The 16186-nt window shown below is 39.9% G+C and overlaps 1 protein-coding gene across 4 annotated transcripts; it reads right to left on the bottom strand.

Annotated features, from left to right (window-relative positions):
- Positions 1-3843: 3843 nt before the first annotated feature.
- LOC137294711 (neuroendocrine protein 7B2-like) lies at positions 3844-15860 on the bottom strand. 4 transcript variants are annotated; one of them, XM_067825788.1, is made up of 6 exons: positions 15517-15860; positions 9097-9388; positions 8587-8673; positions 7040-7245; positions 6605-6682; positions 3844-5843 (listed from the first exon to the last, which is right to left on the bottom strand). In XM_067825788.1, exons 2-6 carry the CDS (start codon positions 9380-9382, stop codon positions 5829-5831), a joined length of 672 nt encoding a protein of 223 aa, XP_067681889.1. In that variant the 5' UTR covers positions 9383-9388; positions 15517-15860; the 3' UTR covers positions 3844-5828. The 4 variants fall into 4 exon arrangements, with proteins under 4 accessions (XP_067681889.1, XP_067681887.1, XP_067681890.1 ...); XM_067825786.1 differs by having other exon boundaries at positions 3844-5743; positions 15517-15735; XM_067825789.1 differs by having other exon boundaries at positions 7079-7245; positions 15517-15604.
- Positions 15861-16186: the final 326 nt, after the last annotated feature.

Genomic DNA, 16186 nt, shown 5'->3' with positions numbered 1-16186 from the left:
TTAGATCAAAGGTCTAAATTATAGAGCTATTCCATTGACGAGTTGCGCTTGCAAAACATGGAACACATGCAAAAGTAATTTAAAATTAATAGATACGATCAAGGCCTCAGAAATTGCTTTGGTGCTTTCAGAGCTTCTCCAATTGATAGTCTGGAACTGGAGGCTTATGAAGCTTCACAAAATAATGCCGCCTTAAATTATTCGTACAGTATGTGACAAAACTGTTTTCAAATATATCTAACATTGAGTGCGTCCTTCTATATTCTTACCTTTGCAAAAATGTTAGGACCACTAGGATAAAATCTACAAATAACAATACAACCAACTATTTCTACTGCAGACATTCATCCTGAAACTATAATTGCTTTTGTTTTCTTTTCCGCGGTAGTTAGTAAAGCCAGAGGTTCAACCAACAAAACCGAAACAAGACAAATCAGAAACAGATAAATATAAATTAATAACAATAATAAATAATGAATATAAATTTATCAAATAATCTAAAACGAAACACATGCAACTCTTACAAACCACTATTTACAGAGGATTAGAAGATGGTGATGATTATGCCACTTTTGTGGACCCAGAACCATGTCACCAATATTACACTAACGACAACTATACTTTTACAGGTGAATTAGAGGTTACATTAACAACTGTCAATTATACTTTTTAAGTAAAATACAGATTTTAGAACTTTTGATAGGTTGACAGGTCATGGGTGCCGTGCCAATTTACATTTATCAGTTGAATACAAAACTTCCGTTGTCCAGACAACCGGTTGTGCAACTTCCATCAAGTATTGCAAAATTAATCCTCTGAGGGAGTACGTAAGTTCTGAAACATTTTAAGTAAAATTAGTCCAGGGTTTGAATCGCAGAATATTTGTTGTTTCAAAAACTGGCTAAACATGAATACAATCGCCTGGAGCTGTGAACACTTCTTGAAGAATTCCAGCTATAGTCCATGCTGGTTCCATGATATGACGATCCACCTTCAGTTGCGAGCCATCGAGAGCCTGTGTATTATTTTGTATGGTCTTGAATAGCGATATAAAGTTAGATGCATGTTTTATATTCACAACTGTGATTTTGTAGTTGTTCTAGTTCTAGTTAATTGTCCTATGACGACAGTTATAACCTAACGTCAGTACACGCACACACACACACACACACACACATATATATATGTGTGTGTGTGTGTGTGTGTGTGTGTGTGTGTGTGTGTGTGTGTGTGTGTGTGTGTGTGTATATTGTTCTTTGTTGTCACGATATGCCTGTAATGTTATCGATGTGACCACGAATCTGAACTCATTCACTTCGTTAGAACGAACTGTCAGCAGTTCAGATCGTCATGCAACATCATGTTTGCACTTACTCCAAATATCAACCCGTTCACCGTAGCTATGACTGATGATGCATTGGGTAAAGTATCCACCTTTAAGATTACTTAAGATTACACTATAAGATGACTTGAAATGGCGTTTATTGCGCAAATAATGCATTTGCCTCTCTCAGAACCCGGGGCTTACAGAAGGTGTTGTCGCCGATGTAAGAACGTTGCAGTGCCCGATGCAGCTCCCAGTGACAGTGTTGTAGATGGTGCACCGACTTATTCCTCCTGTCTTCTCTCGAACCCACAAAGCAGAATCCATGACAATATAATTTTCCAGGGATGGTATTGCTTGAAAATAACCCTGTCGATCATCGCTTCCATTGGTAACTGACACCAGATATACTTGAAAGAGAATTAATACTACAGGCCAAGAACCTGTAGGAAGCATCAACTTCATGGTGTGTGCATCCACAAATTGTGACAGTTGCAAGTGTGGGAATGTCTCTTACATAAACCACCGCAACAAGGAACTATTGAACATTGTTTTAAAAGTGGATCAATACAAGAAAATTGCAAGCAAGTAGTTAATTAAAAGTATAATTCTCTCTCTCTCTCTCTCTCTCTCTGTCTCTCTCTCTCTCTCTCTCTCTCTCTCTCTCTCTCTCTCTCTCTCTCTCTCTCTTCCTCTCTCTCTTTTTAGGGTCAAACACATATCTTCCACACACCCAGAAGACACATTGTCCTCATCAGAATGTCGGCTCCAGTTCTTCCGCATTAGCTAATTTTGTGAAAACCACAATTAATGCCAAAGAACAAACTATGAGGTACTTAATAATAATCACACAATAACAATCATTGGGATGTCATGACAAAGTGAAGTCATGATATTCTGTGATCACTTCTCCCTGAATATAGAAGTGAAAATTGTTGAAGAAGATCCGTGCCGTGTGACTTTTTCAGAAACAAAAGAACACATCGCGATATATCGCACCAGGGAGCCTATATATAGGGTGAGAAGAAACTCCTCGAAAAGCCGCTGAACGTATGTCTCGGGTCTTTACGGAACCAGTGTAGCCAATATGGTGGCAGCTTAGTATTTACGATTGAGCCTGGTTTATTTTCAACAGCAGATTAAGTTAGCTGAGTGTTGTAACAACTGAAATCCAACATGTAGACGATAGGCTAACTATTTTGTCACTTCAGTTTAAGTCAAATAATTGGTATTAGTGTCCGTATTAGGACAGTAGATTTGCAGTAAAGTTTCAAGTCGGTATGTTATTGCTCACTGGCTTCTATTCTCGGTTCACCGCGGAGACAGGCTAAATTGTGCCGATAAAAACGTCTTTCACACATTCGTTTAATTTTTAGAAGGAGAACATACCTTTAGTTGGAAGGTATTTTTGCATGTAATAGTGACAGTTTGATGACTTAAAAATTTGTTAGGGTGTAATTGAGGTGTGTGAAAAATATGACATTTCGCCAATGAAATGTTATAGGCCGTTGTTTGAGTATTCCTAGTTACTTCCTCAAAACCATCTTTCACATACACCTTTAATTCATATGAGGGGAATATACTATCAGGTGAAATGTGTTTGCAAGTAATAGTGATAGTTCCATAATCTAAAACAAAATGTTAGGGTGTATTTGAGGTGTGAGAAAAATATGACATACTGCGGATCTGATCTGATTGACCATTGATGCTTAAGGGTTATGGTTCCATAACTTCTTTATTTCTTGTTGATCTTATTATTTGACAAAACTGGAAAGGTGTTTTAGAAAGCTTTATGGGAGTTTTATTTTTGAGGGCAATGTGACAGAGTCAGATAACATTTGTTAATGTCCATTCCATTCCCCTCATGCAATAAAATATCTGAATTATTACTGTAAACAAAAATGTTTCAAAGTGGATTTTTTTAAAGGACAGCTGATGTTAACACGTGTTGTCACGATACTTTTGCGTTCTTTAACATGTTTTGGGAGGGTCATTTATTCACATAATTATTGCTCTTAATTCGTACTATAATTCATTCATTCATTGTAAAATTCCGACTGATACAATAAACTGACTGAAGTTCTGTTAAACCAGGGAAAATCTACAACGCATATACTTTATATAGTCTCCCTGGTTAAACACAACTGAAGTTGCACTGGTTAACAACATTAACAAATGTCACTGTGTGCGTTGAAGCATGACGAGGCACACGTTAATTAGTACAAATGGTAAAAAAAGCAAGCGAGTGACCTATCCTTGCTGTAGAGTATCCCTGATCGCACCATCGACGAAAAATTGCATTGTAGACTATGTTGACCTGTTATAATCCTTGGATAACCTGTTCACATCCAAGCAGTGTCCTGATGCGTGAAACGTTGATCTGACTGCATAACGAAGAAGGAGTCCAGTCAATCATCTTCTGCATCACTGTGTTGTTTTTGTCAACAGAAGTAATAACCGTTTAAAGATGTATTTTTGAAATCCTTTACATTTGCAGAAAAACGACAAGAAAGCCGATCTTGTGGGTAAAATACTTTATTTTCAACAACAAACTGACAAATATCGCTATGTTACACAATGAGATCTTGTTGACAGGTGGGATTATTTTACAAGTTTAAGTATTAGTGCCGCACATGAGGTTTAAGAGTAAACAGCATGAAGGAAGCAGAAGCTGGAAGTGGGAAAATACGGAATACCGGTGGGGACAAAAGTGCTCGGTGGGAACCGTTCAGTGATAAAAAATAAACACTTGTTTGGTTGAACGCGAGGTTCAGTTACCTGTAGTGCTTTCTTCTGTTTGTGAAGGTTGATACTGATAATGAATTCAACGTATGTTGTGTTAAGTAATGAATGCAATGTTGATATCAGCATATCAGATCCCGAATACAACGTCGTTTGTGTTAGGTCATGAATTCAGCGCATGTTGTGTTAAGTAATGAACACGCCGTTAAAGCATGTCATATAATGAATGGAACGTTGTTCGTGGCATATCATGAATACAACGTTGTTCGTGCCAGATCATGAATACAACGTTTTTTGTGTTAGACCCTGAAATCAACGTATGTTGTTTTAGCTAATAAATACGTTGTTGGAGCATGGCAGGTCATGAATACAACGTTGTTCGTGGCGGATTATGAATGAATCTAACGTTTAGTATGTAAGGTCATGAACACAACCGAACAATGTGCAATGGGTAGACATTTGATTTGTGCTCGAAGCATTGAACCTGCACTGAAGCACTCTCTAAACAGACACATTTACAACACATCATCAACAAAACAACGCCAGATATGTTGTTTCCTCCTGCCTCAACAACAAAGTGTGAACAAAATGATAATAAATATTCAAGAAAGGGACAGAGGTCTCGCTTATTTTGCTTTGCAAGATAACGTTCTTATAGTAAACACGGGTAACATATTACCCGAGATATTTTCATTTTGATATAATATAATACATATCTTTATTGATCACAATTGTAGGAGTAGTAAACAAATGTAATTGTGCTTTGCAAAATTTGATTGATACAGAACACTGTATGACACAATACTGAAAGATTCACACTACATGAAATTTCACTATGACAAACACGAATCACAGCTTGTGGGATAAAGAGTATAATATTGCACACTGCCCAGCCTTCATCACGTGACCAAACGAGGAGAAAATAATCAAAAACATTTTCGTCGAGTTTGTAAAGATTATAAACCAACATAGTGAAGAGTACCATGATTAAGTGATAAACATTCAATCTAAATCACTTTGGAATGATATTGTATTTCTTTCAAAGTAAGTAATCTTAACACCCAGTAATATCTACAAGTCTCAGAATTGTGAATAAAATTGGTGATTTATATAGTATGTGCAAAAAAACAAATAGCTTTCGGAGAAAGAAAAGGAACAGTAAAAAGAAACAAAACTCTCCTTAATGTTATCTAAGTTTCGACCTTGGTTGAGTAACTGTTCTCTGGTTAGCCTTCAGATGATGTATTCTGTTTGGTAGGCATCATGCTTGCATATTATCAGGTATTTATATATAAATTAATGTCGTTTTCGGAATGGTACGATCGTCAAGTGAACTAAGGGAGATAACTACCATGAAATTTTCGGAATGGGCATATTATCTACAAATGATCAGATAGATCACTGACCGTACTGACATTTCATCACATATAATCTTGTTGCCACATACTTTAGTCAGGTGCGTCGCACGCTGTTTGTCTTAAATAATGAACGTAAACAATAGATGACATCCATGGTGGTCAGAAGAGCTGTTGCGCAGATCCGGAAGTCATTAGTATGACTGACCATGGCGTGCTTCGTGTTTTACTGATGCTTGTATTTATAGGTAGGAGATTTTTTGGCAGTAACTCTCATTATCTGGCCTACGAAATATGGATTTGGAACAGTCTCGGCAGTGGACTGAAAGAGAACAGAACAATAATTGAAGACGGTTCCTGACTCGGTCACGCGGTATGAAGCAAGGCTGGTGATTGGTGATCTCTTCTTACATTTTGGAAAACTGAAGCAGAGATGAAAATCTTTTAATGACGATTTGTAGGCGGACGGCATGCGTAGTTTGTATTTGATATATTGTGATTCCTGTGCAGTTTACCTTCAGCGTGTATGTAAAACTGAAACCACTGCTTCAGTGTACGTGACTGAAGTCATCGGTTCCCAATTGCGCTGATCGATGATCACTGGACTGTCCGGTCCAAACTCGATTATTTACAGACTGCTGCCATACAGCTGGAATATTGCTGAGTGTGGCGTAAAACTAAACTCACTCACTCACGTGACTGAAGGGACACTGAAGCCTTGCATAGCTCTGAAGTTAACATCAGTGTTTCAATGGGGTAAATAATTCGTAACACCTATACATTAAAATCAGAAGCAACTTTATAGTTGTGATGATTACAAATTCGACATGAGATTTTTTCAAGAGGAGTAAGTGAGTTTAGTTTAGCAGTATTCCACCTGTATGGTTAAGGTCTGTAAATAATCGAGTTTGGACCAGGTAATCCAGTGATCAACAGCATGAGCATCGATCTATTCAAATGAGATACGATGACATGTGTCAACCAAGTCAGCATCCTGACCACCCGATCCCGTAAGTCGCCTCTTAGGACAAGCATAGGTTCCTGAAGATCATTTCTAACCCGGATCTTTAGGGGTCTCGGCAAAAGGACAATACAGTGTCGCTGGAACAAATGTTTCGGACTTAAGGTAATTCTTGGATATTATGTCATAGGCTCAAAGCGATTGTTTCTTAACAGAACTTACTCTTTTATTCCGGCTCAGCTCTGGCGACTTCTTGGCCACGAGGGATTCCCTCTTTGTCTCATCAGGCATGAAAGAATTCTGTAAGAAATATATGTAAACGCTGCCATATAATTGAAAAAGGGAATATGTCAAGTGCTTAATTTAGTGAAGAACTCCTAATGTCTGCGTTTCGAAGGTTTGGCTCCAGCAGATTAATTTAGAGATGTTTTGAATTTCAACGATAGCACGGCCTGTCATCTTTGAAAGGACATGCCGAGACATGCACATATCACAGACGTAGCGAAACCTTTGATGAACCATAGATCATTCTTAAGGAGAATCCAAGAACAACTACGGGGTGCAACACTTTTTTACTGATCCCCGAGTGCACCAAATATGAAAATGGATAGAGGATCATGTGAGCCCTTTGGATAACAATACGCGCACTGCACATACTAAATCAGAGGCTCCGAGTGTGTTCAGTTCGGCCATGACCTGCTTGATGGCTGCGCTGTCTCCCTGGGATTTGCTGCTGACGGTGCCGCGACCCTCGGGGCAGGCGAACATGTGTTCTGTGTCACAGGGGCAGTCCTGCTTGGCCATCAGCTCACGGTTGTAATCAGCGCTGTTGTTGAAGTTTTCCACGCAGTTGTTGTCTTTGGCTGCAACATCACGCACGACGATGGTGAGTCAAGGAACATGTGAACATGCTGGTATGCGAACTTCTTCTTTACTTCCTCTTGATATTCTTACACTGATAAATTCACAAACTATCTGATACAATATATTCTCCTGAAAAAAGTAAGGGTATTTAATTACTTAACATCACATTAATTTACGACTGAAACAACTGGGTGATCTGGCAGTCAGTCAATGTCGATATGATATAATTAATGTTTCGGAGAGTAATCGCTCAGTAATCGCTCCTGAAAGAGGACTGGCGTGTGACGTGCAATTTACATGTGTACGGTTTTCATTTAACAAAAGAAATCGGGTAGGAACAAACACGAACAACTGTGTAATGAAAGATAATTGCCTGAATTAATGGTCTACAGTGATTTTTCGACCGCCTTGAAAACCACCAAAATCAAGAATGGCATCGTGTATGGCGCTACTGCGTTGTGCGCGTTGTGGCAAAAGAAACTGTGGTGCCTCTTTGAAACGTTTGTTAATGGTTATACTTTCTATCCAAATGGAAAGCTTAAGTCCACCTGCTTTTCTAAAGAGTATAACTTCAACGCTTCTTTGTCTCGATGTAGTCTTCCAAACTCGTGCAATGCCGAACAGAGGCCATTAAACCAGAGCGAAGAAGAAATAGGCGGCAAGGCATACTACCCACAACTGTATCTATGCTTCAGTGGCTATGCGTGTTGCAGAAAGGGGGGGGGGGGGTGTCGGGATTGTAGTGGCAGGACTGGGCGGTAATGTAGGTTAGGGGGGTTGCAGTGGAGTAGTGGACGGCACTCACTACCGTATCCGATGGGACAAGGGTTTGGTGGATTGCAGTGGGGTAGTGGACGGTACTCACCACTTTATCCAATGGGACAAGGGTTAGGTGGATTGCAGTGGGGTAGTGGACGGTACTCACCACTGTATCCGATGGGACAAGGGTTTGGTGGATTGCAGTGGGGAAGTGGACGGTACTCACCACTGTATCCGATGGGACAAGGGTTAAGTGGATTGCAGTGGTGTAGTGGACGGTACTCACCACTATATCCAATGGGACAAGGGTTAGGTGGATTGCAGTGGAGTAGTGGACGGTACTTACCACTGTATCCGATGAGACAAGGGTTAAGTGGGTTGCATTGGACGGCATTCACCACTGTATCCGATGCGACAAGGAATAGGTTAGTTGCAGCGAGGGTATGGACGGTACTCACCTTTGCATCCGATGGGATACGGGTTTGGCGGGTTGCAGTGGGGATAGTGTGGACGTTACTCGCCGTTATATCCGACGAGACAAGGGTTAGGTATGTTGCAGTGGGGTAGTGGACGATACTCACCATTGTATCCGATGGGACAAGGGTTAGGTGGGTTGCAGTAAGCTGGGAGAGGTTTGTCGGACTTGCTCTTACTCCCAGTGGCACCACCTGCAATAAATTTAATATCGCATTGTCAGAAGAACTTTCAGGAAGAAATCAGACCACGAATGTTTTTGCCTTCAGAGAAAGAAGTTTTTGTTTTACATATTAATAAATAAACAGATGAAGAAATGAATACCCATATCAATGTATATATACAAAAACGAATAAACACATCGAAAGAATTGATAAATGAATGAAAGAAAGAAGGAAAAAGGAAATATAGAAAGAAAGAAGAAAGAAAACAAAGAAAGCAAAGTAAATGCCAGTAGGTTTTGAATTGTATTTTTAATAAATAAGGTACTTAAAGAGAAATTCTTTGCTACAAGGTTCTTTATCGTGTTTGTATGCGTTCTTCCAGATATTCACAATAGGAGCATACCGTTGCTAAGACGATTTACTTCACATGTAAAGCAGTAATTACTATGTCACCTGTTATAGACTGAGATCCGAAAAGAGAGCTCTGTTCAATGTGCTCTTGATCACGCAGATGTGTGCCCCCAAATTGAGGGTCCTTGTACATAGCGTCACCGTATGGGGCGGCCCAATCGCCGCTGCGGCTGTCAATGTCGTCACCAGTGTAATCGTCGAAGCTGTTGAGGTTCTGCATGCGGTAGAGACGGGCAAGGTCGACCAGAGTGTCGTATGAACGGTCAAGGGAGAAGTCAGCGACACTGAGGGACACCAACGCGGTCAGCACAAGAAACAGCTTCATCATGGCTGGCTGAATAATATTGAAAACATTGATAAGGTACACGGAATATGATTTATTAAATGCAATCATTTTTATGAAATTTTCCCTGACTACATTACAGGTAATTAACTCCTGCGTGCAATTCAGAATAAATTTCACAGTTTTCCAAAGTTAAAAAACGTGAAAATAATAAAACGCCAAAGTAAGAAAAAAAGTTTCAAATAACTCTAACTGAAACTGGAGACTTCAGGATTTGTGGAACTGTTTCCTTTAAAATCATGGCTTGAACCAGAGTCACGAAATGTCATTATATTGATAGCTATGGACCGAAGGACTGTACAGAGAAGGGAATAAGCCAAGGTGAAGACATTCAGCAAGTGGTCATAGGCCCATGGATAGCCTAGTAAGATTACTTTCTGCCAGCAAACCTGATCTTGTCCTTGTCAAACCCTGATTTTTGTCCTTGAATCTATCCGATTCTGTACATTTTGACAGCAGTATGATTGGCAAGATTCAGGAAAAGCAGGCATGCTGTATATAATTACTTCAAACTGAAGTCCGCATCTCGAGTACACAGTCGTGCCATTAGGTTTGTTACCTTGTGGTCGGCTGACTGAGAGAGTCACAGCCCCGCCCTCGAAGACACATAATATATTCAATATCATTCCAGAAAACATGGTCGCTGGAAATGGCTATGTGCTGTTATGGCAGTTTTCAGCCATGTTGCTACAATGTGTGAGAATAATTCTTCTGGAAATAACTTTGCTCTCGATATTGTTATAGAACTAGAACTCAGTCTTAACAATTATAAAATCACTATGATATGTTATTCTTCTAGTCCAACTATAGTGACTCTCGCGAGCATGATGAGCTTCTCATTCTGTTTATAAGGACCTTATTAGCACTCAGGAGGTGCAATTTTATCATAATTCCTCAAATTCCGATTGCGTTGTGCGTTGCTCATAAGATCAACCACCGGTTTTGCCTTCCTAGTGTTATTTATTTCCTCGCTCTTCGTCGGTTGTCACAACGTAAATAATTTTTACAACAGCGTTTACTTAGAGTGTATTCAAACTATCGGTAAACATACCTCAGCACCGGAGCAAGGACAGCGGATATCTTTAACACGCGCACAGCGGGTTGGAAAATAATGTGAAACCACCGAATGGTTTGGGCATTACAAACTTTCAGCGCATATTATATAAAACAAATCTCTTAAAAACAAGCGATTTATCGGAGATTAAACGTAGAATGAACTTTTAGAACTTGTGTAATCTGAACAAACTGATTGTAATGTCCATACATCCATTCTAGCCTTTACCGCAGATCGCCTCAGATCGAAATGTCTCAAAACAAACATCCCATGTAATGCCAGAAGAACGCGAAGAGCAGGGGTCAGCAAATTATTGATGTGCACGGACCACAGGCCCTGAGCTGATTTGTTCGGTTAACGATTCCTTGAAATAGGATGGCTCCCTTGCACATCTCAGTCATACACCTGGGACGCCTCGTACAATGACACTAAACAAGTCTGGGGATAGCGTGCGTGGGAGGATTACACCCACAAAATCATAATTATAAACCAGGCTGAAACTATAACTGCTCTGGACGAAAGCCGTCCCACCGGAGTGTTTAAGGAATATCCATTAAAAGCAGTGTCCGTTGCATGATCCGAGTTGTCTGAAGGACGTGTGTATGAATGACCATCAAATAGTGCTGATTTCAGGTTTTCATTTAAGGATTATGTACAAGTATGTCTGAATTTTCTGTCTTAATACACTAAACGAATATTTCATGTTTTTATCATAACCAGGAAGCGGGTATGATAATAACATATAACAATCTGGCATGTATTAGACTTCAGAAAGGAGGATGTCGCATGTCGCAAAAACGTGTGTGTGTGAGTGCGTGTGGTCGTGCGATCGTGCGGGCGTGTTCATGTGGGTATATGTGCATCATCCAGCAATAACCCATCTATCATGTATTAGTTTTACGCCGCTATTAGCTTCACCTATTGTACCCATGTTGGGAATCGAACCCCGGCCTTCCTCGTGACGAGCGAATGCTTTAACCAATGGGCTACGTCACCACCCTGGATCACATGAACAGTGAATGGCAGCAACACCTTCCCACGAATCACAGACCCTAACCACATGGTTAAACACTAGCAGTATGTGTATACACGATTTTAATGACTGTGACGTATGTTCCGCGTCTCATGAATGGCTCACACTGAATGCAAAAATCACTCATGGAAGTCTAAACTGAATTATGCAAATGTTGACAGCGAAATTTAAGCAAATTTTCTGAGCAGTTTCCAGTTTCAGTGTACGATATCGGAAACAATATGGACATTATTCGTAGACAGAATGGACAGGCGACATGAATGATTACTAGACCAATGGACGAATCTAACTGTTACACACAGACAATAGCAATGTTGCAGTGAGTGTTTTACCTGCAAGCATTTACAACCAAAACGGGCATTTTTCTCAGTTACACTTGTGGCCATAGCAACATAAGGAAGGGCGAGAAAAACAACTGATTCTCACGTTTCCATGCACGACCTGTACTGACTATAGTCTGTTTGCAGTGAAAACGTACCGATGAATTTCACTTTAGACGGAACATAAAGTGAAATAAGAATGGCGAATCATTATAATTTTTACCTTGCCTTTTAAACATTTAGATCTCTGAATTTTATATTAAATACTTTTTTATAGTTTTCAAATCGCAAGTTACTGGTTTGTATTACAAGGGGGTAAGCCCAGTAGGTGGAACTGTGAAACAAATGCGCTTGCGGTACGTGATGAGTGTTAACTTAGACCAACCCTACTTGTTCTCGGTGTGTAATTTAATGTACATACTCCCATTTGATAACTGTACCGTGAGGTAATCACCCCTCACTACCAGTACAATTCCGGTTAGAACAAGTTTTCAACAACCTACATTTGTTGTAACAGTATCGGGTGATCAGACTCGCTGACTTAGTTGGTCATTGTATCCTGATTCCGTGGATCGATGCTCATGCTGCTGACCATTAAATTGTCAGATTTAGACTCGATTACTTACAGACCACCGCCACATACCTAAACTAGGCACAAACAGACAAGCAAACAAACAAACGTCCTCTGACACTGATGCCGATGGACGTTGTCCGAGCTTACATTGTCGTGGCTGTGCCAACTCCAGCCATGTTATACTCACAGAAAGTTATTGTAATACTATTATTAATCATACATTTATGTGGCGTAAGCCTCTTGACAAATTATACAAGATGACGCTACTCAACCCTGGTATACTGACATTATTGTGTCATTGCCTGGGAATTACATGTATATTACAGTGATTGCCATAACCTAGGTTTGCCTTTCCGATCAGTTCATGAAAGTGTGTGACAGTGCTGTTTATGAAACAACTGAGGGACAAATGAAACTAGCACATGCACCCTTTGGATGTGCATGTCATTTTCAGTGGCAACTTTAAGGTGTGTATGTCATTGTCAGTGGGATCATTAAGCTGTGTCTTTCACTTTCAGATGTGACACTAGGGAGTATATCATAATGTCAATGTCAGTTGTAACATTAAGGCGTGAATGCCATTATTAGTTGTAACATTGAGACGTATATGTCACTGCCAGTGGCATCATTAAGGGGTATGTTTCACTTTCAGCTCTATCAACAAGCTCTACCAACTGTCAGGTGTAACATTGAGGCGTATATGTCACTGCCAGTGGTGCCATTAAGGCATGTATGTCATTGTCAGTGGCACCATTAAGGCGTATGTGTCACTTTCAGCTCTATCAACAAGCTCTATCAACTGTCAGTTGTAACATTGAGGCGTGTATGTCACTGTCGGTGGTAGCTTTAAGGCCTGTATGCCACTGTTGTTGATTACATTAAGGCGTCACTGTCAGTGGTAACCTTAAGGCGTGTATGCCACTGTTGTTGATTACATTGAGGCGTCACTGTCAGTGGTAACCTTAAGGCTTGTATGCCACTGTTGTTGATTACATTAAGGCGTCACTGTCAGTGGTAACCTTAAGGCTTGTATGCCATTGTTGTTGATTACATTAAGGCGTCACTGTCAGTGGTAACCTTAAGGCTTGTATACCACTGTTGTTGATTACATTAAGGCGTCACTGTCAGTGGTAACCTTAAGGCGTGTATGCCATTGTTGTTGATTACATAAGGCGTGCATGTCACTGTAGTTTGTAACATTAAGACGTATATGTCATTATAGTTTGTGAAATATAGGCATATATTTCAATGTAGTTTATAACACTAAGATATGTTGATATTATCTGTGATCTATGTTCATTGCGGTTACTTTGTGTAACCTCACATCCAGTTTTGACACCTCAACTTCAGTGTCGGAGCTATCGTTAACGCAGTACAAAGGACATTCGCGGACACTTCACAAAGGTAATTACATGACCATTGTGCTCGGCTATAATTGAACTACATAGTGAGGTAACTACAGGTTGCGAAGTCCGTCCTTGGATGTAAGATTATGTCATGTCGACAGGTGCCAGTATAGATTGGTTCTGCGTTGCGGAACAGCAATTGCATTGAGAACGATTGGTCAATAAGTTGATTGGTTGCCGAAGCTAATTGAACCAGTGGAATGTTTGCATCTAGAATATGATTCACAGTACCTTCACTATCGTATTTGCTCGAACTATTCACTTGATCCGGGTCTCTTTTATGTAGTCTCGTGCTTAATTAATAATGACCGATTCGTCTGATTTCACCCTTAACATGTTTCTGTTTCTTAAGTTTCTGTCTGAACATTCAAAACTGTAACTCATTTAAATTTTTGTTAAATGAAAATGGAGTTTGATAGCTGTCTGTCGCTGATTAGTTCACACTTTGGAAATAACAACGCTCGTGATGCCAAACATTGAAATGGAGTAATGTTTCTCATAGTTAAGGTGATGTCGTATCATTTGTGTTAGTATGCTATGGATTATAACGTTTTAGCTAGTGACTGAGCTTTTGCCGCTTTTAGCAATATCCCAGAAATGGGCTTCACACATGTGGGGAATCGAACAAGGGTCTTCGGTGTGACGAGCGAACGCTTTAACCACCAGGCTATCCCACCTCTTCGATGGCGTTTTAGACTGTTGCACTGATTTGCGTCCCTTTTTCTTCTAACATTGTTCTATAAAATGGTAGAATTAACCGATAGTCTACAATCACTCGCTTTTATGATCAATTATTCTTGATAGAAGACTTAAAATTCAATATAAATGTATACGCAAAACTACAGTAATCAATTATTAAGTTTGTATTTTTTTAAAGAATGACAACATGTACGGGCAACATATATAATTTCGTAAAATGCACATTGAAATATCTAATACAATGAGATAGCATGAAGATTATAAGGGGAGGTGTTAAAACAGAGGATGCACATGCACTACCCCAATCGATGATGTTTATGACTTTAACCCACGCGAATTCTCTCTTTCTTTCGCTGTGATATCCTGTTAAAGGTGATAGGTGCCAGTGACTATGTGTTTGATTGTGGATAAGGTGACTCCTGCAGTGTTGCAGTGGTCAATACCGACTACATCGATACCTTGAGCTATGTGACTGACTACCAGTATCATGACCCACCGTGACGGTTAACGGCTTTCAGCAAGGAATCACTCGATAAACAGTCACGCAGCTAAAACACAGTCTTTGACCCGATTTCTATTATCGATTTTTGAAGTGATGTCAGACATTTTGACATTTCATGAATATTTTATTTAACATTTCAAATCTGGATTAAATTCTATACAACCTCATGTAAAACGGTAATTTCAGAAATGCTGACAAAGTAGGCAGTATGTGTTATTAGTATACTCTAATTGTGCCAGTTTGTTACCAAATTCCTCCACCAAAGGAGGCAACCATCATCAGATTCTCCTCGAGACATATCGACAATATTGCCCATTGCTAGCAAATTCTAGTATAAGAACACTACATATTATTCATATCAACAGTCGCTGGTATTATCTACTTTTGACATATGTCGATAAGACAGCAGACAAACAACAAGGTCACATTCACGAAGGTTGGCGCCAATTGTTCCAGTGTATTACTCACATACCTGATAGTCTGCGACAAGATTCACCATTGAACCGAAACACGTCGAATTTGAATACTTACCGTTTCTGTGACTGTTCTGTTGAAAGATGGAAGGAAAATGGCCGACTATTGACGTCACACAGTGTCTTCCTCGGCTTCCGTCTCTTAATATTTATGCAGCATAAATTTCGAAGATGAATAATTTGTCGAGACGAAACCCAGACGCCTGTAGTACCTCTAGGGAGGAAAGGATGCTTACAGGCTCTGGCAGTGCAAGCCAAACTGACTCAAGAACACAATGACGTGATGCGTATCGCACACAGGGGATGTAACCAGTTATTCGTCTGACTAAGTGTCAGATATATATCGATTAGTGAGTGCTATTGAATGCGCTAGTCAGTAAACCACCCTGTGGTGATAATGGCGTCTGCTGTTGCCATGACGACGACAGAGCAAATCGATAGTCACTTCGCAGAGGAGTTGGGAGGTCTGACGTCACAAAAACTGACGGCACAATTAACTCCTAGAACCGTGGAGCCTTGGCGTCGGGTTAATCTTGTTTTGGGGATAGCAGAACAACGCCTGTCCTTTCAAAGAACATATTTAAACACGGAACTGTCAGATTAGATGACAAAAGCTCAAATCGGGACAAACATGCAATGATCATAGGCTAAATTGTTTTATTTTGTGTATAGGGGTCTTTTTGAGGATGTGTTTTTGCTGTCGGCTGCATTTAGTCGACGATGTATCT

Source organism: Haliotis asinina, chromosome 8, assembly GCF_037392515.1.
Source record: "Haliotis asinina isolate JCU_RB_2024 chromosome 8, JCU_Hal_asi_v2, whole genome shotgun sequence".
Classification (NCBI taxonomy): domain Eukaryota; kingdom Metazoa; phylum Mollusca; class Gastropoda; order Lepetellida; family Haliotidae; genus Haliotis; species Haliotis asinina.
This window is presented reverse-complemented; position numbering and strand designations above follow the sequence as displayed.

Excerpts from the sequence above, each read along its gene's own strand:
- LOC137294711 (XM_067825786.1), bottom strand. The coding sequence starts at position 9,382 with ATGATGAAGCTGTTTCTTGTGCTGACCGCGTTGGTGTCCCTCAGTGTC. Across the intron at positions 7,246-8,586 it reads TTGTCCCATCGGATACAATG|CCAAAGACAACAACTGCGTG; the intron begins GTGAGTATCGTC and ends GTGATGTTGCAG. Across the intron at positions 6,683-7,039 it reads CACTCGGAGCCTCTGATTTA|AATTCTTTCATGCCTGATGA; the intron begins GTATGTGCAGTG and ends TATTTCTTACAG.